At 38.8% G+C, this 24,213-nt stretch overlaps 3 protein-coding genes across 6 annotated transcripts; 1 reads left to right on the top strand and 2 right to left on the bottom strand.

The window, feature by feature from the left end:
• The first annotated feature begins 765 nt into the window (after window positions 1–765).
• On the top strand, window positions 766–10,205 carry LOC126875230 (gustatory receptor for sugar taste 64f-like). Of its 2 annotated transcripts, XM_050638040.1 has the most exons (12): window positions 766–1,709; window positions 3,369–3,436; window positions 3,532–3,679; window positions 4,189–4,307; window positions 5,174–5,368; window positions 5,925–6,034; window positions 6,397–6,567; window positions 6,851–7,023; window positions 7,129–7,294; window positions 7,912–8,001; window positions 8,383–8,472; window positions 9,241–10,205. In XM_050638040.1, the coding sequence occupies exons 1-12, from the start codon at window positions 1,603–1,605 to the stop codon at window positions 9,244–9,246; spliced, it is 1,443 nt and encodes a 480-aa protein (XP_050493997.1). In that variant the 5' UTR covers window positions 766–1,602; the 3' UTR covers window positions 9,247–10,205. The 2 variants fall into 2 exon arrangements, with proteins under 2 accessions (XP_050493997.1, XP_050493996.1); XM_050638039.1 differs by having other exon boundaries at window positions 7,132–7,294; window positions 8,383–10,205.
• Window positions 10,206–11,857: 1,652 nt separating this feature from the next.
• On the bottom strand, window positions 11,858–22,841 carry LOC126875231 (gustatory receptor for sugar taste 64f-like). Of its 3 annotated transcripts, none has more exons than XM_050638041.1 (9): window positions 17,155–22,841; window positions 16,398–16,629; window positions 15,824–15,959; window positions 15,054–15,250; window positions 14,872–14,981; window positions 13,794–14,014; window positions 12,380–12,548; window positions 12,166–12,255; window positions 11,858–12,080 (listed from the first exon to the last, which is right to left on the bottom strand). In XM_050638041.1, exons 1-9 carry the CDS (start codon window positions 17,359–17,361, stop codon window positions 12,021–12,023), a joined length of 1,422 nt encoding a protein of 473 aa, XP_050493998.1. In that variant the 5' UTR covers window positions 17,362–22,841; the 3' UTR covers window positions 11,858–12,020. The 3 variants fall into 3 exon arrangements, with proteins under 3 accessions (XP_050493998.1, XP_050493999.1, XP_050494000.1); XM_050638042.1 differs by having other exon boundaries at window positions 14,872–14,963; XM_050638043.1 differs by having other exon boundaries at window positions 16,398–17,295.
• Window positions 22,842–23,001: 160 nt separating this feature from the next.
• LOC126875238 (28S ribosomal protein S14, mitochondrial) lies at window positions 23,002–24,082 on the bottom strand. The gene is made up of 3 exons (XM_050638062.1): window positions 23,800–24,082; window positions 23,539–23,679; window positions 23,002–23,411 (listed from the first exon to the last, which is right to left on the bottom strand). The coding sequence occupies exons 1-3, from the start codon at window positions 23,872–23,874 to the stop codon at window positions 23,226–23,228; spliced, it is 402 nt and encodes a 133-aa protein (XP_050494019.1). The 5' UTR covers window positions 23,875–24,082; the 3' UTR covers window positions 23,002–23,225.
• Between the last annotated feature and the right edge of the window lie 131 nt (window positions 24,083–24,213).

Genomic DNA, 24,213 nt, shown 5'->3' with positions numbered 1-24,213 from the left:
ATCTCGAGCTTCACGATGGAATAGAATCGTATTGCAAAGTTTCGCGACTTCTATACTGCACAAGGGAACCGTGTACAACCGTCGAATTTTATTAAGTTTGCTTTGTACGGTACGTTCCATATTAAAATATAAAATCTACCACTATCTTTTCATAAAAAGGGCTTCCTTGTTTTATCAAAGACAGATTCACACACTCGAATTTTTGTCGGTCATCATCCTTCCTTATCTACGATATTAACTTTCCAATAGAGGGATTTCATATCGAACAGATCACGCGTGAAACGATGAAATAACGATCGACGATGAGAAACACGATGAATCGATAATTTTGCTCAAAAACACTGAACTGCCAATTAACGTTATCGTTGCAACGTCTAACGCAATAAAAAGTGCCGAGCAAGGAATTTGCGTCTATTAAATGCGAAGGTAACAAAAGTCCATGGTTCTTCCTTTTGCTCACCTGATAGTCGATCGAATATCGAGTCTTCGAGGAAGTCAGGGGACAGACGATAGGCGAATTAGCGCGATAGCGTTGGAATTCTGTTTGAAAGTCGAAGAGGAACGAGCCAAAGCGAAGATGTAAAATTTCTGTTCAAAGAGGAATTCTCGTTAAATTAGGAAACAGGACGGCGAGATTCGAAGAGAATCTAAAAGTTGAGTACCCTCGCTGGGACGAGCGAGCACTGTTCGCAGCGAGCCTGTCGAACCTCCAGGAGCAGATGATAGGCGAATTAGCGCGGCAGTGTGGCGATTCTGTCCGGAAACTGAGAAGCGGCGAGCAACATCAGCCAAAACGGGGATGTAATTGCTGCGCAGAAGCGGATGATAATGCCAATTAGCGCGGCGGTGCGTGGCGATTTCGTCTGGAAAGTGAAAAACGGTGGCGAACATCGGCCAAGCCGAAGATGCGATTTCTGTAATTTGTAGTTTCTGTAATCGTGGAATTCGTGTAATTTGGACGAAACGCGAAGGAAGTTGGTGAGCGGGGAAAGTCGGAAAGTTGAGTACCCGCAACTGGGTAGGATAAGCGAGCATCGAGCACTATTTACGACGAGTGTGTCAAATGTCCGCCCATACATAGACCTACACAGCCAGTAGTGCATATCTGTTATTTCTCTGTCACAGTTTTATACACCATCTATATGTATAAACTATGAGATATATAGTTCGTGCCAGCGGCTCGTATATCTTTCAGTTCATTTCCTGACACGTTCCACACAACCAAGGGAGTAACGTTTGTCATGTGATACCCCGCGTTTGTAATCCTCCCCTTTCAATTTTTCCACAATTTCTCGATTACACGTAGCTCAGTTGCAACGATCGTAACCCAATTAGTCGGCTCTTACAACTCTGTCGTGTCATATTGTACGTAACGTGCGCGTATTTCGCGTGTTTCGCTTACAGTATAGTGTTTGCTGGTATTTGGCTGCGCTTTTCAATCAACTACACCTTTGTTTCGCGTATATAAATATGTTTGGTGGTGGTAAAGTGTCCGCGATTGTATTTACATTGGCACGCTGATATCGTACACGTTGGAATTGCAGTTAGTGCGGATCGGTGGCATACGTATCGTGTGAGATGTATGATTTTTGACGAAATGCTATGAATAACATGTCGAATTACGATAATACAGGGAAAAAAGTAAACGAGATGCGGCCGCTGAATTTGCCACCTGTGAAATATCAGAACGCGTTATTGATCAATGTTAGGTAAGTATTTGCAACTTTGTGTATTTATTTAAACATCGACTAGTACGATCTTATTTGTTGTCTTTAATTCATTGTTAATTTGTTGTAATTTTTAAACGTTATTAAATATGCAAGTTAAAACGCTTTAGATTATGAAGTAATATTCTATTAAAAATTTATATATTATACTATAATTGTAACAATGATGTCAATAGTATAATATTGTACGTAATTATTTATACGAAATATAAATAATTTCACGTAGCTAATTACAATATTAAGAAACGTACATTGTCAAAGAATTTTCAACTCGAACGTTTTCGTCTAATTCTTTCGCAGTTTTTTCCGCCTTTCTTATTTTCTAAAAAAGCTTCGACCCATTATAGATTTCTAGAATCGTTTGATCTATCGTTTCCGGGAAATAGCTGCAAGTTGCTATTACAGAGACTTCGTTCCTTTAACTTTTCTACCAACACATATTTTTAACTTCGCTTTGGAGTCCCTCTCGCGTCGTTAAGTGCGCTACAACGATATAAACGTGTCTCGTACAATAAATTTTAACGTCGCGAAAGCGAACAAATGGCGTTAAAAAGCGCCAATTTTTCCTCCATTTTTCGTTACGTATTCTTGTAGCTAACTTTCGGACGTTCTCAAAATTTTGCAAACCCAGAGTCCTTTTACACCGTTCACTATCGAGACGCGAACTTTACGATCCTGTTGCATCCATATCGCATTTTGCATATTGGCAAGGATTATTAATTCAAAAAAACGATTATTCGCGAAAATTGTGCCAGTAGTTCCGACGATATCGCGAGAATATCGAGCGAAAGAATGTCAAGGGGGATGTGAAACGAATATTAAAAAAGCTTTCGACCATACGAATCCTGCTTTCCTACACCAGGACGAGCAAGAAAGGGGAATAAATCGCTTCTTTGTCGGGGATTTTTACAATTGCCAACACTCGCGTTAGCCCCATTGAGACGAACAAACTTTCCAATGGTTGTTCAACCGGACGTTTATTGAGTTTCCTAGAACTGTCTATAAAACACCCTCCGCCTATCCTTTGACGTATGATAAAGCTGGGAAATAACGAGTTTATCTTCTGTTCACCATGCGATCCTTCGGCGTGCACATCGTCGATCGCGACGCCTCGCGCAGCAGGTTTTTATCATTTTTGTCGTGATCGCCAACACGGTCGAACACCGCGCGTGAATCTATCACGCTTCGATTAATTTCGCCTTTTTAATAAGTCGCTTGTTTACGTGGACGGGATATCCGTGTTCCTCCGTTGTGTCAAGTGCCGTTCGATCGACTCGAGTGAATGTGAAATTAACGATTTAATATATCGGAGCTACCTATTTTTCACACTATCGTTATCATCGTGTTAGACTTTGGTCCGTTACAAACTTAGATAACAAGTGGGTCGCGGATAGAAGTAAGAAAGTAATAATTTTACAAAAGTATATGCGACTAGATATATAATCTATGATAATCTATATATCTAGATATATAATAGATATATAGTCTACGATATATTGCACCAATTTCATGCCACGGAATGTTCATCTATGATGTTCTTCAATTACGTTCGATACAGAGATACGACCAAGCATGATTGTCGGAATCGGCGCGTATAGTCGACGCTGTATTTCTTACTAACGCGAGTAACGAAATTTTCAGGTCGCCCAAGAGTAGCTCGCAGTTTGGCAAATTCGACAATCTGAAGCCGGAGATAGACACCATCGGAAGTAAGTTTTAAGGATTGCTTATATAACAAAAAGCCTATATGATCGAGCGCGGGTCCAACGAATCTCGAAATTGAACTTGCAAAATAAATTTTCAGTGTTGGAGCCGGTAGCAGCTTCCGTCAGCGCCTTCAACCCAAAGACCGACAGCTTACACGCGTCTATGAGGCCGATCATCATGTTGGCGCAATGCTTCTCCTTGTTCCCCGTGTCCGGTATTAACAACTCCGATGCATCGTATCTCAGGTAATTTCTCGTTAGAAACTCCACGTGTCCTCCACGATTGTGTCCGTTGCGCCCATTGCGCCTCTAACTTAGGAGATAGCCGCCGGGTAGACGACGATCGGACCCCTTTCGTATCATCCAGGCAGATTTCACCGACACCAAACGATTTATTCGTATTTTAGTCCCATAGCCTGTTACAGGGAATGTTGTTGCATTCTTATCCCCCGGTCTGCTACGCTATAGTTATATATTCTTACATCGAGCTCTCGGTTGCTACATTACAGGGAATTGTATATATTCCAAGCAATCTGTTGAAATCGATAATCCCGCGCATTAGAGTTGAAACGAAACCTGAAATAAACGGATGGGCCGACAGCTTTCGGATAGTTTCAAGAGAATTGAAATCACTTTTACTTGGAAGATTATTTCAAATATTTGGCGTTAATTTCGATACGTAATGTTACTCGAAAATGGTTACAAATGGCCGAGACGTCGACTACGACTATTAACGGGATTCTCCTTACGTCTAGGTTCACCTGGCGCAGCCCGAAATTCGTATATTGTGCGATGTCAATTTTTGGCTCGTCGATAATGACGATATTCAACATTTTGAGAATAGTTACGACCGGAGTAAATTCCACGAAAATGAGTAAGATTTTTCAAGATACTTTACATTTGCGTAAAAGCAACCCTGTAGCAATTACGCCAGCGATCAAGAGGAAGTATAACGCGCTTTCTTTAAGCTTTATTTTACGAGTGTTCTATTTCGTCAAGTTTTCGACATTCAGAAATTTTAAGTTATTACTATCAATAAAAATTTGTTACGCAAATAAAATTTTTGGATCGAGGATTTCCAATTGTTATCTAAGTAGATTTACGAGACGTCGGGTGTTCGAAAAGTATATTTAGAAGGTGGAAGAAGGAAAAAGAAGCACAGGAGGATCATTTTCACGTGCCATATCCTCGGCTGAAACTTTGAACAACAACTTATGTATATCAATGCGAAAACTAAGAAAAGCTTTCCACCAAAAACGCCGCGTGACATCGAAGGACGATGACTAATGCGTCCATTCTTTTCCTTCTTTTTATTATTTTTAAAAAACACAGCAACGATGAAAAGAAGGTCGCAAGAAAGATGAGATTAAAAATACAACGTAAAAATAATCTCACTGCAATTGGTGTAATTAAATCGTTGCTAAAGGGTTGCTTTGTCTCACTGTTGACTCTCCTATTGCGTTCGTGAAAAAATACTCGCGTGCCTTCGACTCTTTCGAGTCAAAACTTCGTTCGAATATTCCAAGATATTTACATATCAAAATTTAGAATTATTTCGCTAAGATCGATAGAAAAAGATTACAATGGTTTAAAAACGCTACTGATTCGTACGTAAACAACGTGATAAATCCGAACACAATGGGTGGATTAAATTCGTTATTTATACATCATTGTAACATAATTATTGTAGCATTAATCGTTACAACGTAAGTGATATAATTTATTGTTTATTTACGCAAGCCACGTTCGTATTCAATGGGACGAATTTGATCGCTTCGTTGCTGTTCCTAAAGTTATCGATCCAGTGGCCCTGTTTGATGGTAACTTGGGAGAAACTCGAGAAAGAGCTTTCGCACAGGCATAGAAAAATCTCGAGGATCACCCTGGCCACGAAATTCAGTATCGTGACCATAGTAGTGATGATGATTGCATTAGGTAAGTATCTTATCGTTATTTTATTTATTCGTTTATTTATTGCGTAACTCTAACCTGATCCAAGGAGTCACAGTTTGTGCAATCCTGCAAACCAGCGCTTCAAAGTCTCCAAGCTTCTCTCATCTCGCATAAAATCTACCACCTTTCTTCTACTTCTTTTTCCCCAAAACGAGAACCGTCGTTTCGTTTCACGTTCTTCCTCTGTTCGCTACTTAGATACACCGAAACACGTGGTAAGCTTGTACCGTTTGTTACACTCTCTTTTGTTTATTCTGCTATGCCATTTTTCATCCCTTGACGCTTGCTCGTCTCTTTCTTTCGCAGTTGACTTCATCCGCCTCTCTACGTACGCTCCTCGTCTGCTGCATTTCTTCGTCACTTGGCCCAGTCCTTCGCATGAATTCTCCCCTTTCCTCAGCATTTACCGTATCATTCGGTTTTAGCCTCTGCCCCGCCAAACATCGTTGTTCACCTGAACCGAAAGTTCTACCTCTGCGATTTTTCTAACATTCGATCTGCTTTCTCTTAATCGATGGACTGCGATTTGCTGTTACAGTCGAACACGGTTTGTCGATAATCCACGGCTACATCCAAGCTAAAGAGTGCGCCCTGTACAAAGCAGAAGAGGATATACTTGGTGTGTATTTCCAGATGCAGTTTCCACAGGTAACGCCTATTTCTCTTGTATTGATATTTTTTCTTTTTTTTTTTTTACAAGGTGCCGTGTTTTGTTATTATTTTTTATTCCCACAAAAGTTGCATCCGCGAAAGCTGAAGAGCCTTCAACGTCCCTTTGCTACTCTATGGTATCCACGTTTCTATTTCCTTATATTCCCCATATTCTGCGCTACTTTGTTCCTGTATCTTTCTTATCACCACTTTCACCCTTCTGCTAATTTTTCGAATAGCATATTATTATATTATTCGTACGACTCGTTTACGTTAGATGCGCAAACGCATACTGCAAAATTTTCGTCGAAACTCGATCGGTCGAGAAGATTCTAAACAGAAATGCGTGTGTTGGCCAGATATTTTCAAGGATACAGTACAGTTTGTGGAAAGGAGTATTGGTGGACATCTGCAATATTCTCAGTACGTTCTCGTGGAATTTCGTCGACCTGTTTCTCATCCTTATCAGCATCGCCTTGACGGATCAGTTTCGTCAACTGAACAGTCGTCTGAATTCTATAAGGGGCAAGGTAAGCGACTGCGAATATTCTCCTATACGGTATAATCGAGTATTTCATCGTTAAGTTTCATCGTTCACTCGGATTAAGCGCCTTATTATTTGAAAGAGATTAAATATTTCACGTAATTAAGCAATTACTGTTATTTTGCAGATTACAGAATATCGTTCGATAGAAAACTACGCGAAATATCGTGCATATATGTGTATAATGTTGATCGTTATTATTATACTGTTAACTGAATTAAGTAGCGCAGAAAATATTACAGTTTTTAATAACGAATGTTGGTCCTTAGCATCATTTCATTGTTAAGGCAATGCCCGAATGGTGGTGGGCCGAGGCAAGGAGCGAATACAATCACTTGGCAACGCTAACGAGGCAACTGGACTCCCATATCTCCGTTATGGTTCTCCTCTCTTTCGCTACCGATCTGTATTTCATCTGCATACAACTGCTTTTCTCTTTCACGTATGCACGACAAAATGTCATTCTTTTTATATTATCGCACGCTCGATATGCAACGGCGTTCTGCCGCGACAGTGTATCCTAACTAAATATCGAACGTTTAAAAAGCAGTCCGATGCGAGGCATCATCGAGAAAATCTACTTCGGCTTTTCCTTTGGATTCCTGTTGGCGAGAACGACAGTGGTCTCCCTGTGTGCCGCAACGATTCACGACGAGTCGTTACTCCCGGCCCCGATCTTATACAGCGTTTCTGGAAGCAGTTTCTCGACGGAAGTAAGATTCCCATTCTATCCGTTTCTACAATGAAAATTTCGATGCCGAATCGTCGATCGTCGCTATAGTCTGTACGTTTCGTGTCTGTACGTTTCGTTGTCGCAGTACGAAATTTCTGCAGTCCACTGCAGCTGGCTGCGTAGCCTGTCTCGCTCTTCTCTCCAGAAATCGCTGCCTTCCTTCTACCAGCACATTTTCGCTTCCTCTTTCTCCCCTTTCCTCCAAGCACCTCGGTCTGTCTGTACATCTTACGCATTTGTGTAATTCATTTTGTACCTTGTACATTGCAATCAACGCTTGTGTTTTGTCGCCTCTGTCCCTTGCTTTCCGCGTCTTTCGTTATATCCTTCTCGTCGATCTCTACCCTTTCTGTGCCTAATTGCTCGTATGTCCATACCTGTTCAAGTACTCGGTGTCCGATCAACGAGTCGAGACAGCAGCTACGAGCAAAACGTTCACGCGCCGAAGCTAGTCGTTGCTATCTAACGCGGAATAAAAGCATTGCTAATTTTCTGAATAATTAACGATTCATCGTTAAATTTACCGTTTAATGATTATATCAGACCGTTTAATTAACTTTCCATGTCGTGCGTGCAATAATTTTATCGTGTTCGCAGGTAATGAGATTCCTGGCGCAAGTAACAACGGATAACATTTGCTTGACGGGCATGAAATTCTTCTCGGTGACCAGGAGCCTCGTATTAACAGTACGTACAAAATATATAACGTAAAATAACGATTTTATAATATAATGATATTATATAACACATTTTATAATATTATATAACACATTTGTCCCTCGTACAAGCTGTGTCCTGAGAATCAGAGATAGACGAACGCGTATCGTATTCCATGTAATTTACAAATAAACTGCGAATCTCGCGGAAGGCTGACCCGAGGCATTTTCTTGCACAATACCCCGAACACTCGCGAAAATCTTGTGATAACGCCGAATCAGTTTCGCTTCGCGTGGATTTGATTCTCGTGCCACGTCTGACACCGACGATCGCTGGAGAAGATTATCGAATATGCAGCACGTGTTTGTCGGCGATCGTAGCGTTCGCAAAATGATTGAAAATTTGTTTCAGGTAGCGGGAACCATAGTGACGTACGAACTGGTGCTGGTGCAGTTCAACACGACGCAGCAAAGTGAAGTGTCGAACAGTACCGTGTGCGAGGTGAAGTAACCACGTTTTAAAACGTCTTTCGACGCGCTTACGAGGAATTTCACTTAAATCATCGCCTTCCAGCCTTAACGTGTTGCTTTACGATTCCCCATTATAAATATTCCCATATCTTAAGTAGAATAGCGCTTATTGACTAATCTGCTGTATATAAGTGCACAGTGTGAAGAACGTCGAGCGAGCTACGCTTGTCCCAGAGATAGGTTGACATCGAGAACGAAATTTCTCTTCTACAAGGAGATGTACTTCTCTGGAAATTGGTATTAGATGGACCGCGGATTTTTATGCGAATTAAAATTTATAGGCAAACGCGATAGTAGGAGATAGAGCTTGAGCGAAGATTCGTTTCCTCCGTTCGAAACTGTAACGAGAATTTTGCTCGAACGTCTTGTACGTCTTCTTATTTATTATACGCATTTTCCGAATCTTCGTACGTCGTATGAACGCATAAAAATCTGCGCATCTGACGATAAATATCGTTTCGAAAAATCTTGCGACTACACGCTAAATCTTACAACAACGTGGCTGTTTCCGTCGAAATTGAGAACAGCGAGGCATTATGAGACGAGACATCGTAACAAGATGTAAGTCTAGGCTCTGGACCGGATGATAAAACGTCGACATCGGGATGGTTCTGCTTAAACGATTTTCGTTAAATTTGGTAGAACATTTAATTGCTTCGGATCATTGCATCATACAATTATTCGTCGATTTACTTTCCCCTTGATTTAGTTTCATTCTTATTTTCTTTCTTTTCTTCAGGGCTAGATCAGGGCCTTTTAAACCACTGACCAATACACAGGGGGTAGCGTAACAGAATTATGGGGTCGTGAAAATTTTTCCAGCTGCCACACGCCACTGAAACGAGACACGTTAGTCACCACACGTTGAAGGATCACGAGGGATACGCCGAGTTATTAATCGACACAAGTATAAAACACCAGCTTTAAACAGCAGCTTAAAAAAACGTTCAGAGGGACCTTTGCTTGGAATTTAGCTTTGTCCCAGTAAGTGATAATGCGTGGTAAAGTTAGAAACATAACAAGTAGTTGTTTAAAATTAAACTTCCTTCGTTTATTATCGATTAATGTTTCGTTTGTATATTTATTTTATCTACCTTTCTGTGTATATAATTGGGATCGCGTCAAATTTTCGCCGGGGCAAAATGTGACGGCGAGTGGAAGAAGTTTAAGAAGCTTGATAATTGAAAAATCACAATGTATATACATTGTACATACAATATAACATTTCGAGTGATTTATGATTTATGTTTCATACGTGCTTAATTTTTTAATTATAACGATTTATATTGTAGTAATTTGTAGGAAAATTGTCCCGTGAGTGCTGCTTTGAAAACCGACTTTTGTATAGTTAACGTGCGTTATATATAATTAACAATTTTCCTCTCTAAAAATTAGGCAACGTCCATTTCATATTTATCGAGTAGCTTCGCAACAGTAAGCAAAATCTTTTTGCACGAAATAATGCTTCGTACATTGAACGAAACATTAACACGAGAAACAATAGGAGTATAATCTGAGTAGATAATAAGGGCATTACTCGATTGTTAACAGTGTCACGGAATACTGAATAAACTGAATATATTATCTTGTAATATATAACGTTTCTCAAGTATAATTTTAGCGCTGTTCAGCGATAAGAATTGAAACGGATCATCTGGAATCGTAGAGATAACGTACAATCGATTAAATTGGGTAAGTACGAAATTACCAAACCAAATTGGTTAAAAATCAGTCGATAACAAAATCGTTATGTTATAAAATTAATCTGTAACTTGAACGAACTAAATATATAATGGAATAAAAAGTACAAAAATATAAGGCTCTTTAGGAATAAAATGATTAATAAATGCTTGTATGTAGCACAGTAACGTAAAGCTTTTCAGTGGTAAAAATGTTATAACACAATGTATAATATTATCTATCATTATATGAACTATTATTCACTAAGTATTAAAATATACATACGTTTATATTAATGCATAATATTAATCTGCCATCTGCCAAAAATACTTGGCAGCCATAGGTTTGATCTTGTTAATTTCGTTGGAAAGAAGCAGGATTGAACGATATTGTCTCCTCGATTTTGTCACCTACAGACAAATTGTATTCATCTTATTTCGATTTATGCCAGGTATTCGGTCGAACTGAATGCTGATCAAAGAATAGCTTGCCAATTGGTCGATGTAACAGGGTTTCTACTGTATCGTATTGTATTATATCGTTGTATTACATGTATTAGGAGCCCTGCATAAACGCGTCTTAAATGCTCGAAGACAAAACTCACTTGTCGAAGAATATGGTTTTTCGCGAGATCCACGTTATAAAAACGTTATATTGCGCGTGAAATTTACGACATGTAGATATGTACATATGTACGTATGTATTATAAGTAGTATAATTTCCTTGCTTCGGCGTATACTTTCCAACTTCGCTTATCAATCCGTTGTCTGAGTCATTCTTTAACGCATTCGCGCCGCTATCGACGATAAAATATAGCTAGCCCGCATTTCGAATTACAGACGATATCGTATCTCCTCCTTCGTCAGAAGCACAGTGGACCGCGAAAGAAACTTTCAAGCTCATACCTATGTACAATAATTACGCTACATCGATACTACCTCTGTATATAAAAATATTTTGCACTGATTTTTCTTTACCATATTCACAACAGTCACGTGCATTTCTCTTATCGACTATTGCTTCCCATTACTCTTATGTATAATAATGAATAATTTAATTTACGAATGTCGAACATTGTTCGTCCCAGTTGACGTACAAGTGGAATTAACTAAATGCTCCTATGTTTCGACAGGATCCTTCTTCCATGGTATAAGTTCATCTCGTTGGAGCACACTAGCACACCGTGATCTCGGTCATTCGTTGAACTTCCTTGTAAAGCATATCGATAAAAGATACTGGTGCAACAAATCTTGCGTTTGCTATCACTTGGGAATAAAAAATACGATAACTGTAACCAGGGAAGAGTGACTAATGTTTGTTATTCCGTTAGCTTCGTAATTTTGACATTAAGTGTAAGAGGAGAGAGCAACAAAGTAACTATGTAATTGCTCGATATTCCTCGAAGAATCGAGGTTGAAATTGTTATTCTGGAAATGTGCAGGTGTATGTAGTTGTAACGCACACGTTTTATCGTTTATAAAAAATAAAGAAGAGGATGAAAAGAATGTGAGAAATTGTGTTTAATGTCAACGTCTGTCATTACATCAATCCATCCAAGAGTGAGAGACATCCATCCCACGTATCTGTCGTAGTACGACGTCTCGTCCACTTGGCCCTTAATTCTTCCAATTAAAAGAGAAATTAGCTAAACCGGTCGAGTGACTACCTCCGTGGCGTTTAAATAAAGTAATTATATATTTTTGTATGTACAAATAACAAGTAATGTCGTCAGAAATAGGCTAAAACACGAATTGCATACGTAGTAACAACAATATTATCAAAAATATAATTATAAACGGATCGATAGTAGCGTAGAATAGATATCACTGTAATTTTGCTTTATTTGCCATCGACAAATTGCAAAAGCACAACTTCGTACGTTATGATTGCTCCGGCCACCTGTATACCAATATATTTTCCATTAATAAATTGTACCATAGATTTTAGAGATTATATTCGGGTGTACGTAGAGACACTGATTTACCGCAAGCATAAAATTTCTCGTGATGGAGAAGAAACGTAATCCAGTTAACGCTACCTCGTCTGTCGCCAGTTGATGCTGCAATCTCTGCGCCTTTGAACAGATAATGTACATTTTTAATTCATTGCGAGTGACGTAAACCAAAAGGTCCAAAAGGTACGAAAGGATATTTCGAACTTTCCAAGGGATTGAGTACGCACGTAGAAAAGATAGTTACCTCAATGCCATAACTGGATGTGGAACAATTGTACAGATAAGGTAAGGCCACTTTACTCTGATCGTGTATCCTAGCGGTGAGTAAGGTGACAGCACAGGTGCGAATAATTAGGAAGCCGAAAGAGCCGAAGAAGTACACCGCGCTCAATGGGCTGCTCTTTTCTGCTATGCTTTTAACAAAGATGGGATAATAACGTTAATCAACGAGTTGATTGAGAACGTTACGCGATCAACTCCTCGTTTCTATGCTCTTCATTGAGCTATATATATGCAGTTAATCGCGCAGCGAATTTGTTTAAACTTTAGAATATATCGATGGCCAGGTATCGTAGACGTTGTGAGTGTTTCTTTGGAAGAAGAAACGATCGTTTAGAAGGCACACGGACCGCTACAAGTACACAATTACGAGTAAAATAACGATATTACTTTAATCGTAATAAATACGCATTGTGTGATTTGAAATCATCTGTAAAGATACGATATAATTAGTTTTGCAAATAATTAAACAGCTACGGATAATGTTAAAACGTAAATTGAGCTTCTAAGTTATATCGAATGCTTGGACTCGAAGTGATTTTAACGAGAAGACTGCGTCATTGCTCAGCTTCTTGCGTTATAAAATAATTGGAAATTCCCACGAGAAACTGAGAAACGCTGTGCCCCGGCGCGATTCTTTCTATCGCGAAAGACAAAAATTATAAACATTTCTTACTTTGCCAACCGAGCTGACGTATCATCGATCCTTCGCTCTCACTTCGCCCCGTGCTCGTCGTGTTTATTTTACCGATCTGGCAATCAGCTAAACTGGCGGATTACCGGCAATCAAAAACTTGCTACTTCGTTAACATTTTACAAAGCCGAGCACGGTTTGATGTCGATAGAACGTGACTATACGTGCTGCCAATTACGACAATATATCGTCTAAATGAACACGTATCGGCCTACTCTTTTATCAGCGCGCGTTACATTTATTTCTCTCTAATACGAAATGCCTCGCCCAATTGGGGCGAGCCGTAACACCAAAGCGGCGAAGTCCTGGAAAACCGATGTCATTAGGCGAAATGAAAATGCTTTCGAATAATTATTCAAATCCATCATATCCAAGATACGATAGGTAGGGCATTTCTAAAGGCGAGGCACCGGAGTAATTACGTTTGAAAAATTTGCAAGGTTAATTGGCATTCTTACAATCGCTATAGTGTCCGGACTGGCAAATTTTGAAAAAGCAACATTCGTCTTCCTGGTGGAATCGGCTGATATCGAACGAGATTGAAATTGTTTATTTAGATCGTTTTCACGATTATTAAAAATAGTAGTTTATGCGGAGGACGGGTTTCTCAGTTGTAATTTCTCTTTGGGAAAAAACGTGGAAAAGAGCGTGGCATTTTCGTGCCTTCCGGGTCGAGTATACGTACGATAGTCCGTTCAACAGCTGAAGACAGATGAAGTAGAGGTTGTTCGCGAAGGATAACAGGATTATGGGAGAGATGTGCTCGTCCACCTTCTTAACAACGCAACTCAAAATCGCGTAGTGTTCGCGAAGTTCGCGCCAGTAGAATATCGGCCGATATTTTGTCACCGTCACTGCCAGTTTCTTGTTCAGAGATTTGTACCTTTCAGCCAAAGCGGTGGCAACCTAGACAATTAGAGAAACGCAGGATCAATCTTATCGAAACATCGTGCAATACGTTGCTAATTCAGCTTTGTCGTGTAATAATAGAGTAATCTGAACCTTCGTGTGAATTATCTTGAAAAAATTGCGAATGAATTATTAGGGGAAAATTGGAGTCGCAGGCAAGTTCACTTTTTCGTACCGCGATAAAATAGTTATCGTTCGTTAATTATTAATCTTTAAACGCAACTTTATTTTCCGATAACTCGAGATCTGTTTGTACCATACGCTTGGAATTTGGTGAGAATCTTCAGCAGACTCGCAGCTATCGCACGGTCCTGAATATTCGATAAACCTCGACTGTTTTCTGATCTTTTGCTATGCCAAGAGCGAAAGAAAAGCCTGGAAAATCAAAACTGCAGAGTGCAGTCATTTTCTTAAAATAGTAAGGTATCTTGTCTATTCCGGTTCGCGCCATAGCCACGTTCAAACCGACGAAAATGTAGCGTGGTTTTTATTCGTTTCGGCCAATAAGACGCTTTTCTTCTTAAAAAGATCTCGTTCGTACAGCTCGTACAATTTTAAAAATTTCGGCTCGAAAAAGATATATTCCAAGCAACGGTAACTGTGTATACGGAAGAATCGGTACGAATCAGTCCTCCGATTGCGTTGAAGAATATTCCAAAGAAGGTTCAGAACAACGACGCTCTACTAAAAATAACGAGAATACTCTCTTCGACGGAGAAAGGCTAGAAAAGAATCGATAAAAACGCGATCGAGACCGGACGAACCACAAATATGCGAGCCGTGCGTGATGCGGTTACTCGAACTAAAAGCATAACTAAAAATTACTCGTATCGAGAGTAACCACTTTTACCTACCAGCATGATAAAAAGATCGGTGAAGTTCCAATTGAACGTGGCCAGTTTGCTAACGACGAAAATGTACAATCCGAAGGCAAAGTTGTAATTCACTGGAAACGAACGTGATGCTGATTAAAGGATGTCATTGCCTTTGTAACCTTTGACATTCGGTTTTTCCGCTTAAAGTGGTAGAATCTCACATGTGTCGAAGATGAAGGAATGCGAGCGTAGAGTATACGTCTCCAGGAAGCTGCGAAACGTGGAATTCGACGCGTTCCAGTCGTAGCCGTCCACGTTGTTGAACATGCTTAGGATGTGCTCGACCAGAGCCAACACCAGTATCACGGAACTTAGGAAGAAAAATTTCCATCGCAGCCGCGTCGGTTCTATGCGATTGCTGCAAATCGTAAAGAGATAAATAGACGGAAGCTGCGTCGCGGTCAGAGAACAAACCGAGCAAGTTTGTTCGCGTCTGACAGAGACGAGTTTGACGATCCGTCGAGTAACTCGAACGCGTTCGAACTTTATGTTGCCGAGAACGAGACCTTGGACAGGGAAATTCTATTCCGCATTTGCGACTTATCTTCGCGTATAGAAGAAGAAAAGAGAAACCTAAACGGCTCTGGCAAGGCCGCAGAGCGAGTCACCGTCTTTTCTAACGATTTCTTTGATCCAGTGCAACCTTAAGCTCGGTATCGATCGACGATTAGAGAGACGACATCCAACAACAAATCGTAAAACACGCGGAAGAATATTCTATCGTGAAAAAAAAGCTTGCATTGGATTATCAGTGAATCTATTGGCATCTCATTTACACGGTAGGACGAACCAATTGTAATTTGCGAGTGCAGTGCCGATTAACAGGTGTATCGAAGCTCGCGTGCACGGCAGACAAGCGACAAACAAGGCGATTAGCAAACTCGTGAATCGTGCCAAGCTGTGAACCTGGCAGGAGTGTCGAGATATCGACCTGTCTATGCATCGTTCCATGGCCCTCCATTCCGACTGAAGAGGTACCCAGCGTGACGACAGCCAGAAAAATAAGATGCTGCCCAGCAGACTGTTCCCGTAGAACACCGCGCCAACTGTCGCCGACGCTATGCCACCTGCAACGCGATACAATATCGTCGGTTTATCTCGCCACCAACGTAATTCCTCGACAACTAACACGATCCTCGAAGCCGGCTGAACGAGATCGAGCCGAGTATCTGGCCTATTTGCGACGGTACGTGAACGCTTCGCGGGATAAAACTAAGCTACTTCAAGTTGGTTCTTGCTTTTAAGAGATTTAGGTCGATATCTTTTTCAATGGCACTGGAACGAGTATGCCAAACGGTATACCGCAGTATACGATCCAATACTGGGTTGGATCGGTGCACCGAAACGCTACCGGACCGACGCGAGCTCAGCTTCGAGAAATAAATCATTAGAAAATAGGAAATGCGTCTGTGAAACGCGTGGAAAGTTGCACGCGATAATCCTGTAAATTATTTTTCCAAAAATTGTTCGACCATGTAACAGAGTAATAAACAGTGTCCACTTACCACGTGTCTGGATCGTATTAGCGTTAAGAGTTTTCACCATGTGAAGCACCGATACGATCGTCATAAAGAATATCATCGAGGCTATGAGACCCGAATAAAACGCGACGAAGGAAAATGCCTTGAACTGGAGTTTCGAGGGTGACGCGGATCGGACTCCAGCCACTGGAAATAAACCAAAGACTCGGGCTATGCTTAAAACAGGCCCGATCGCGCAATGAAAGCTCTCTATCGTCTGTAAGAGAATAAACTTATAGATAATATCTCCTCTGTCTTTCTCGTTTTGCACGAATCAGTATCTCTTACGATATGGAACATCCTCAAGCCGAAAACTCAGAAAATTATGAAACTTTGCAGGATACGTAGAGCATACGTAGGTAGGTACGCAATTCTTTTCGCTGTTCAAATTCTAACCGTAAACTGCGAAACTGACCGCTGAAAATTCGGCTATTTTCCGATTTTGTGTTACAACTCGCAAACTGTGAGAGATAAAAAAGATAAGTTCTCGGGCAAAAGTTACTTCTTTTAATTGGGCTTGCCATCTGGTCAAAGATTTGCCAATTGTCTATACAGGGTGAACCTAAAAAACAACGAAGAAAAGTTGATATAAAAGCGTGCTCTTTTTATATCTTTTATCAAGCGAGAAAATGAATTTTACACGAAGCTATTCGCTTCTTCGTAACGTTTCTTATAATTTTCGTTTCATAATTCTCGTTATTTTGAGCATATTCTCTTTCGAGAGTAATACGCAGAGTCTCACGTTGAAGTCCGCCGGATAGTTTCGTCCGTCTCGAAGTCTTCCAACGGATACGTTGTTTTCCTGATTCGTGCTTAATTCAGCGACGTCGTTGTCGTTCCTGCGATACGTGAAAGAGGACCAAACCCTCAAACTGGAAGCTTTGCTTCTAACGGGTACATCGCACACCGTACCTTTCGATTTTAACATCATGCATTGATCCTCCTGCATGTTTTTACGTATCGCTATTACATCGTGTAACGGTGATCCTGTCCAAGTAATAGCGCAGTTATTAGACGATGATGCAGTGATAATAGTAGCACTGTATCGTAGTAACAATGTAATTCAACCAACTAATCGATGCGCTCGTATTCGATAACCTTATCCCGTATTTTCCTCGCCACGTTCTTATATCTCTACGTTTTCTCTTCTGTATTTTAAATAAAAATAAGCGCAAGTTTCGTCATTTTATACGTCAAGCTTCTACGATTGCTGTTTCAATGGACGTGCTCGTATCAAAGACAACATCTATCGACTCTTGGCATTTTCCGAGCCGACAAAATACGTGACGCTCTGATATATTTAATTTTCAATTGTTTTCAACAAAGTATCGATCATATTACACGATGGTTGTCCTATTATCCTTAATCGCATAGCAGGAGGATTGTGTTAGATTAAACGAAGTTGAATGGGAACGGGATATCCGATGAAACTGTGGATGTACCACGTGTCTAAGGTTGCTTTTTGGAGAAGCACATTTTCAAATTACGATTCGTTAAACAACGTAGCTCAGGCATCAAAGACGATGCCTGGTTTAAATAAAGAAAGGCAAATAACGCGTGGAACTCTTAAAAATATCAATATTGCCCGCTGCTGTTACTAGATTCAAATCGTTTTGATACGTCGTCTGGACGGTAATCAGCGATATTCCGTTATCAATCTTGACAATAAGAAAAACGGGGAAATATAGCACTAGTCGTTTAACGAGAGCCATTCTTGACGAAGCTTTGATAAATGTTGCCTCTGTAGAAGCAGTTCATTTTGATTCAACAATGGGTGAATCAAGACGCAAATAGATCGTTTTCGATGCTATCGATAAGCCAGCATATTGCAAGACTTGCTTCTAATTACCGAACACCATATACATATTTGTCTAAAAAGTTGAAAAATTTGACAAGCCTCACTTTCCGTAATTCTTATCAAATAATAATTAATGTATTCCTATTTGCTGCTTCGTTGCCTGAATTTCGTGCAGGATAAGATAGAATTCTGTCGAATATGTTCAACGTATTTCAAATTCATGTACATCAATGAAAATGTTAGATAATATGGATGATAAACCTTTTTTTTGGTTTTCCCCGTCTGGTCGATTTCTTAGAAATGGAATTAGAATTCTATCGAGTACATTTAACGTTTGATTCAAAATTCTATAGAGCAGTAGAAATGTTCGAGAATGATGAAAGGTAAAGGATGAATTTATGTAATATGTGTGGTCCTGTTTCGTTTCGAAAAATGCAAACTTCCTGCACGTCTTGACAAACACGAATTGACCCTTATCGTGGAGCTCGTCCAATGTTCCGATCGACAAAACCGCACAACGTTTGTTAAAAGGTTCGTGCATTTGATTTCGTCTGCACATTTAAATTTAGACTTATATTCCATCGATTTCTCTCCAACTGGACTATCAGTGTACTTGCTGTTAAAGTATTTTAACACACACGACCGACTGCTATTTCTTGCATCTTTAAATATTTGTTATTTACAGATTTATAATTTGAATCTAACATTTGACTATAGTATAAAGTATAACATGGAAATTGATGTTATATTGTACGTAGACGTGCACGTAAAACAGCATATATAGAACCATATTAATTTGGCGAATTTTTCATTGTACAAAATGAAACGAACGAGACGAAGCTACAAATTATTCATTCATACATTATCGTTCGTTTGCTAGCGAAATCCAAAGGAGAAGCGAAATTTCATTGGCGGACAAGACATGAAGAAGACAAGAAGTTTCCCCTTCAAAGCTAAATGAAAATACATCTTTTAGAATGGAACAAGAACGGTAGTAAATGATATTTTATGGTCTACACCTTTGATATCACGTGTCATCGATCTATACGTGGTAGTATTAATCGTGCTAATATTTCACGCTTTATCAGTCCTCCGACAAAGAACATTTCGCCGTTTCAGAAACACGAGCTAACGTCTCGTATTTCCAATCCACGTCGAGCCGCGGTTAACGTTAACGAGACACGCGACAAATTTCGATAGATCGTACGTGAAAGTGGCATCGTTCGTAGAGCTCGCTGTAGTTCGATTAATTGCCAAGCATCGTGGACATTCTGTGTGGTGACGCACGCCCCGGGACAACCGATCCCAATGATGCGTTATATTCCAGGGAAAAAAGGTGACCCATGTTTATCTAGGATGCGGAACAACGTGTTGACACTGTAAAGTCTTGTTAATTTGCGGCTTTTCTATTCCGATGTGTTTCGTTCGTCTCCTTCAAAGAAGGCTATTATAGAAGATAATTGGATTACGAGACAGAAACGTTCTGTTGAAAATTGAAAGAATTTCTAGACGTTTCGGTTACCTATTCCTAACCACAAAGTGGAGAATTGTTTAATACGTTTTCTCTTTTGTCGAAGAATAAACGATGAATTATTTAGTACCCTCTTCCTTTCTTTAGTTTTATCATTTAATTTTTATGGGAAGATAAAACTGCCCTGACCGACCGACCCCTCCTTTCGTTCGTGTAAGGAGGTTTGCTCGCGTGCAGGGATATTCTGGCCGATATTTAATTGTCGGTAACTGAAAAACGAAGCAGAAAACAATGTTTTTATTCTTAATTTTCGTCTTATTTCCGAGATTATCGTTCATCTTTGTATAAAACCATTGAACGTGTACTATTTAATTAATTGTATAATTCTCATCGGAATGTAGAAAATCCAACTATTGCTACACACGGTCTTCTAGGTTATTGTACTAACTTTCCCCGACGTGTTATACTGAGAAATGCCACGAAACTAACACAAATATGTTATGTAAATATAACGATACGATAAGGGACGTACCCTTGTTAGTACAATACACCGTACGGATAGATAACTGATATTTATTATTACACCGGTATAATCTAGGTTTATGAATTACTGCTTCCTTTATCAAATAAGTTCAATAGCACGCCGATATTAGACTTACATTGATAAAGATACGGATAAAAATAGACACCTAGAAATACATGCCACACAGTGTCTCAAGGACATGTACCATTCGATAACTCGAATCTCTAAGTTATTTTTAGAAATACGAAGAAACGTTTCTTTACAAAATTGTTATGCTACACGAGGGGTAAAAAGAAACCGATGAAACGATACAACATGTATTGTGATACGTGGGATCGCTTCAAGGAGGAAGAAAAGCTCATACGAAAATGTGTCCTGTCTAATTTTATCTTCAAATTACAGCCACTTTTTTCTTTCAATAATCCGCGACTGTTTGGCTCCGTAGAAGCTGCTCGAAATGGCTACCCTCTATCTAAGATCATAGTTTACGTCTCTGACTACCATAGTCTTCTTTACGATTTGCAAGAGGTAAATTGCCGTCACAGTGCGTCCCGCTGCTCAGGCTGACCTCCTTTCGCTCGTGTAAGGAGGTTTGCTCGCGTACAGGGGTACTTTGGCCGATTTTTAACATCTCGGATCATTCGATTTTCCTTTTCTTATCTCTACCTTGTTATATGTGTGTACACACAATTTTTGTCGACACGGAAAAAATACAGAGGAATTGATAAGAGGCGTAGGTAGCACATCCCCGGACGCTTGACGTTCTAAATTTAGCATTCTCTTTTTACACGCCTAATATCAACACATCTTTCTAATAAACATTTCATCGAGTTACATCTTTGGGGTATATCAACAGATATTGTGAGCCAGGAAAAGCCAACAACATCACGTGATATAAGACAAAGAGACATTGTACACTTATACACGTGCATTATACTTATTGTAATGTAAGACTCCTTGTTTTACTCCTTTATTTATGGACGAGTAACCTCGCGATGGAGGACATTGAAATCGTCTAGATTATCCACTTTGATATATAATAAAAAAAAGTATGACACACTATTGGAAGTAATAGAAACGCCCTTGATTGCCTTCAAATTTTAATGGAAAAATATCGCGAACTAATTAGCCAAAAATAATTTACAAATTATTTCACTTTTAGTAACTTGTACCAGTTGGCAAATAATTTTATAATTTTCTTCAAAATAAAGATTAAGTGAAAACGATTGTTTTTAAATTCCGACAAATATTCAATGCATGCTTTTCGTAACTTTCATACAAAATTTACCAAGGTACACATAAACTCGTACCGATTACTTTTCATAAATCGTCCACTTCATTTAACACTTTATACAACGATCATTTGACTGCTTCTCCAAAATTGGAAATATGTTAATATAGATCGTGAAGCTATTATTCTCACGCAAGGAAATCTTTAGCACAATCTAACTGCACAAAAATCCGATATCGTGCCTTACCAAGTTTCATACAAGTTAAATTATTTATTTTTTCAACAAATCATTCCACGGTATTCGTAACTACGTTAATTTCCAAATACTCGACGAAATAGTTCGATTGATTACTAATAAGCTGCAAGAAAATCGCAAGTTCGCTAAAATCAAACGCGCGTCCCTCAAGCGTGTGATCTCATTCTTCTTTCTTTTCTATCCTGTTTTTACAATCCAAGTCGAGTCAATGAAATTACGAGAAATTGGAAAAAACGAGCATAAAACGCTGTTCGTTCACGGTAAAAAAAATCTGCATATGTTTAAACAAAAGTGACTCGCTCTATAATTTTACAACGCAAAGCATGTTTCTTAATTTGTAAATTCGACAATTTTCGCTTCAGATATTTAACGTGTGTACGATATTATTAGAAATGGTGTAAAATGCATATCATTTTACGTGCACATGATAGAAGAACGTCTGAATAATTTAACAGTCTCAATCACCAATTAAAGTCCAGTTTTAAAGAAATTTACATAATCGAAATACTTACTAAATCGGCCATCTATGTAATTCTAATATGATCGACGTCCTGCGTTATGGAAAATGAAGAAAGAGAATGCAACAGGTCGACTTTTAACAAGAACAAAAGAGTATCCTTCTGCACGAGTATACCACTGTGTTACTACCTCGTAAAAAATTCCTTGATTTAGGAGAAGTGAACTAGAGACTCGGACCTGCGCCATGCATGCCTGATCAGATAAACGCTTATACTACTAGTTTTTCGCGCGCTTACTTGGCATAAATCAACTATGTGGTAGAATATAGACATATTCGTTAATTGTATTTGTAGAACTCTTTCTACATACCAGTTATTATTTCGACGTTATCGTAAAAGTTTTAAGCTTGCATTTATTATTTATGGAGTCACTCGGTTATAAAAGAAAGAAGAATTTTAGTTAACTGATGCTTCATGCTGTTACAAGCGTTCTATTTTACTGTATATATAAATTTAATCTGATAAAATTAAAAAACCTTTTTACTGGAACTTTCATAAACGAGAGCAAATGAGTAAAAAATAATAAATGTAATTTCGAATGCAACAACATAATTCGCGAGTTTATCTCATTAAGAAATATCTTTTGCAACAAATAAGTAAACCAACATTGCCTTATAGCCTTTAATCACTTGCAATCTTCGTTTTAATCAATTTACGGTAATTGTTTGATCACTGTTTATGTCTTTGACCAGATTCTAAATTTTGAGAAGCTCGAGAAGATTAAAATATTTGTAACGCTATGACAAATTATCATTTCTTGAAACATGGTATGGGTAAATAAAAATCACAACATACGCTAATCCTAAAGTATTTTACTGGGCTAATGTCTTCTTTATACCATGAAATGTTTTTAGAAACATATCTCTTAAGAGTGTTTTTAGTAGTAGCTCCTTATAAAAAAGAATTTCTTCTTACTTTATCAGAAGTTCTTTTTTACAAGCTAATACATTAATTATGTTGTATTTATTTCACATTTTTTCAACAAAAGAACTGAAACACCATTGTACATATAATCTCTACCAAATTGCACGTTGTACACCAGATAACTTGTTAGAATCAGCCAACTCCCTGAACATAATTCTTGATAATCTCCACCTATAGACAACACCATGTCCACGAGAAGTTAGTACACACCGTGCTGTTAATTGTCTTAAAGCTGTCTGACGTGGAATTATCTTATCAAATTGTTGATTAATTTCTTCCTGAAATAGCAAAGTAGATTTAATAAACAAAAACCAATAGCTGTAGTCGTCTAATCCTTTCAACGTAACAAATTTTTTCATATGCTTATATCACACTTTGAGGTTATATAAAGTATATATGACGTACACGAATTTCCAATGGCAAAATGGTATTTCTTTTCATAGCTAAAAGTCGCAGTCGTTCTTCCGCATAGTCTTTTGCCATTTTTCTTCGTTTAAGATCACGAATCATCCACCGACCAACATATTTGTTACGTATTTGCTGGAACTAAACAAAGAATATACTAAAAAGAAAATCTATTGGAAACAATACGGTTTACTAAAATATATTACACCACGAAGTAAAAATATTATATATGGAAAAACTTGAAAACTTATTTCTACTTACCTCGCATGCTGCAAATTTTGTGCTACTTGAAAGAAAATTCGAACATAACAACAAACCATTCCTTAGAGCAGCCATGTTTGCCTAGTTCTAGCATCGCTCGTATTCTCTATCCATGCCGCACACTACTACTATCTTCGCCTAACAGAAGATCTGATCGCCCACTCCTCTTTATCCAACTTGTTTTCTACATTCGATCGATATTTGTTTAAAAAACACCAGAGGAAAATTGTTTCGGTCGCTAAATATCGCTCCGAACCAGATTCCACTATCAATTTGTTTCTGAAAATGTTCGACCGGACTCTATTACATATTTTCTTTGCACAGATATATATCATCTGAATAAAAAATGCACTTTACAACTAATTTCGTGAAAATAAATCGTTAAGTCACATCTGAGTACATATTTTGCAACAG

This window comes from Bombus huntii, chromosome 17, assembly GCF_024542735.1.
Source record: "Bombus huntii isolate Logan2020A chromosome 17, iyBomHunt1.1, whole genome shotgun sequence".
In the NCBI taxonomy this organism is placed as follows: domain Eukaryota; kingdom Metazoa; phylum Arthropoda; class Insecta; order Hymenoptera; family Apidae; genus Bombus; species Bombus huntii.
Note: the sequence above shows the minus strand (reverse complement) of the source record. Positions and strands in the feature narration are given on the sequence as shown.